Here is a 1,150-nt window from a genome sequence, read left to right as displayed (position 1 = left end):
TCGTTGAGTGGAGGCGGCGGTATTTGAGGGCAATCGGAAAGCACAGAGAACCGCAAGATGAGACTTGGGTGAACGCCGGCCTTACAGTTGACAAGCTGTGAACCCACAGCACCATAAAGTCAGCAAGGCAAGCCTTCATGTCTGAACTGACGACCGGGTTAAAGTTTCCTTCTGGAAAAGGTGAAAGAGTGATTGTCACCCACGGAGGTAGTGACACTGGCTTCGTGTCCGGCTGCCTGGACGTGTTCCTTTGGAAGAAAAAGGGGGACTACCACGATGAAATGGACTCGAACAGGTTTGAAGCATGGTTTCTTCATTTATAGACAACGCACCATACCACAGCAGAAAGGCTGAAGCAGTTCCCACAAGTGCAACAAAGAAGGGCGAGATCCAGCAGTGGCTCTCTTCCAAGAATCTAGACTGGACTGCCACAATGAAGAAAAAAGACCTTCTGAGCATCGTGGCAACGGTGAAGGATCGCTGCACAAAGCACAAAGTTGACGTCATGGCTGCGGACGCCGGACACACAGTGTTGAGGCTCCCACCATACCATTGCGAACTAAATCCCATAGAGTTGATATGGGCACGAGTCAAGCAGGAGGTCGCCTCCAAGAACATCACATTCAAGCCCAATGACGCCGAGCGGCTCTTGAGGGAAGCAGTAGACAACGTAACAGCTGTCCATTGGCATGACTTTGTAGAGCATGGGAAAAGAATGGAGGCGAAGTTTCGAGAATGTGATGTCCCAGAGTCGAACCTCGAGCCAGTGATCATACCCCTCGATGCAAGCGACACGGAGGAGGAGAGTGCAGACGACGACGAAGCTTACGACGAGGATGAGAATGAAGAGGTCTTTGGTGTTCAGCCTTTAAAATGGAATTGACCGTGAACTAATATTCTCCTAGGATATGTTCTCTTCTGAAAGTGGCTAGAACTTTGGACTTTGTTTGTCATACCCCAGAACACAGAGCGGTTCTTTTGAGGACCATTCACATACTGCAAAATCGGATTCCTGACTTCATACAGGCCTAACCTCCAGTGTCATGTTGTTGTCGTGATTCTACCTTTCATTACGTAATAGCCTTGTTCGTGGCTTCTCGAGGTCTTTGAAATCAGTTGTATGTATCCCACTGCACCGTGGATAACCATT

At 49.0% G+C, this 1,150-nt stretch overlaps 1 protein-coding gene across 1 annotated transcript; it reads left to right on the top strand.

The window, feature by feature from the left end:
- The first annotated feature begins 304 nt into the window (after positions 1-304).
- Positions 305-883, top strand: LOC120837327. The gene has a single exon (XM_040206580.1). The coding sequence runs from the start codon at positions 305-307 to the stop codon at positions 881-883; it is 579 nt and encodes a 192-aa protein (XP_040062514.1).
- The last annotated feature ends 267 nt before the right edge of the window (positions 884-1,150 follow it).

This window comes from Ixodes scapularis, unplaced genomic scaffold (assembly GCF_016920785.2).
Source record: "Ixodes scapularis isolate PalLabHiFi unplaced genomic scaffold, ASM1692078v2 PGA_scaffold6__148_contigs__length_123643588, whole genome shotgun sequence".
NCBI classification, from domain to species: Eukaryota; Metazoa; Arthropoda; class Arachnida; order Ixodida; family Ixodidae; genus Ixodes; species Ixodes scapularis.
Note: the sequence above shows the minus strand (reverse complement) of the source record. Positions and strands in the feature narration are given on the sequence as shown.

What these genes read in the sequence shown, in the direction of transcription:
- LOC120837327 (XM_040206580.1), top strand. Translation starts at nt 305, where the DNA reads ATGGTTTCTTCATTTATAGACAACGCACCATACCACAGCAGAAAGGCT.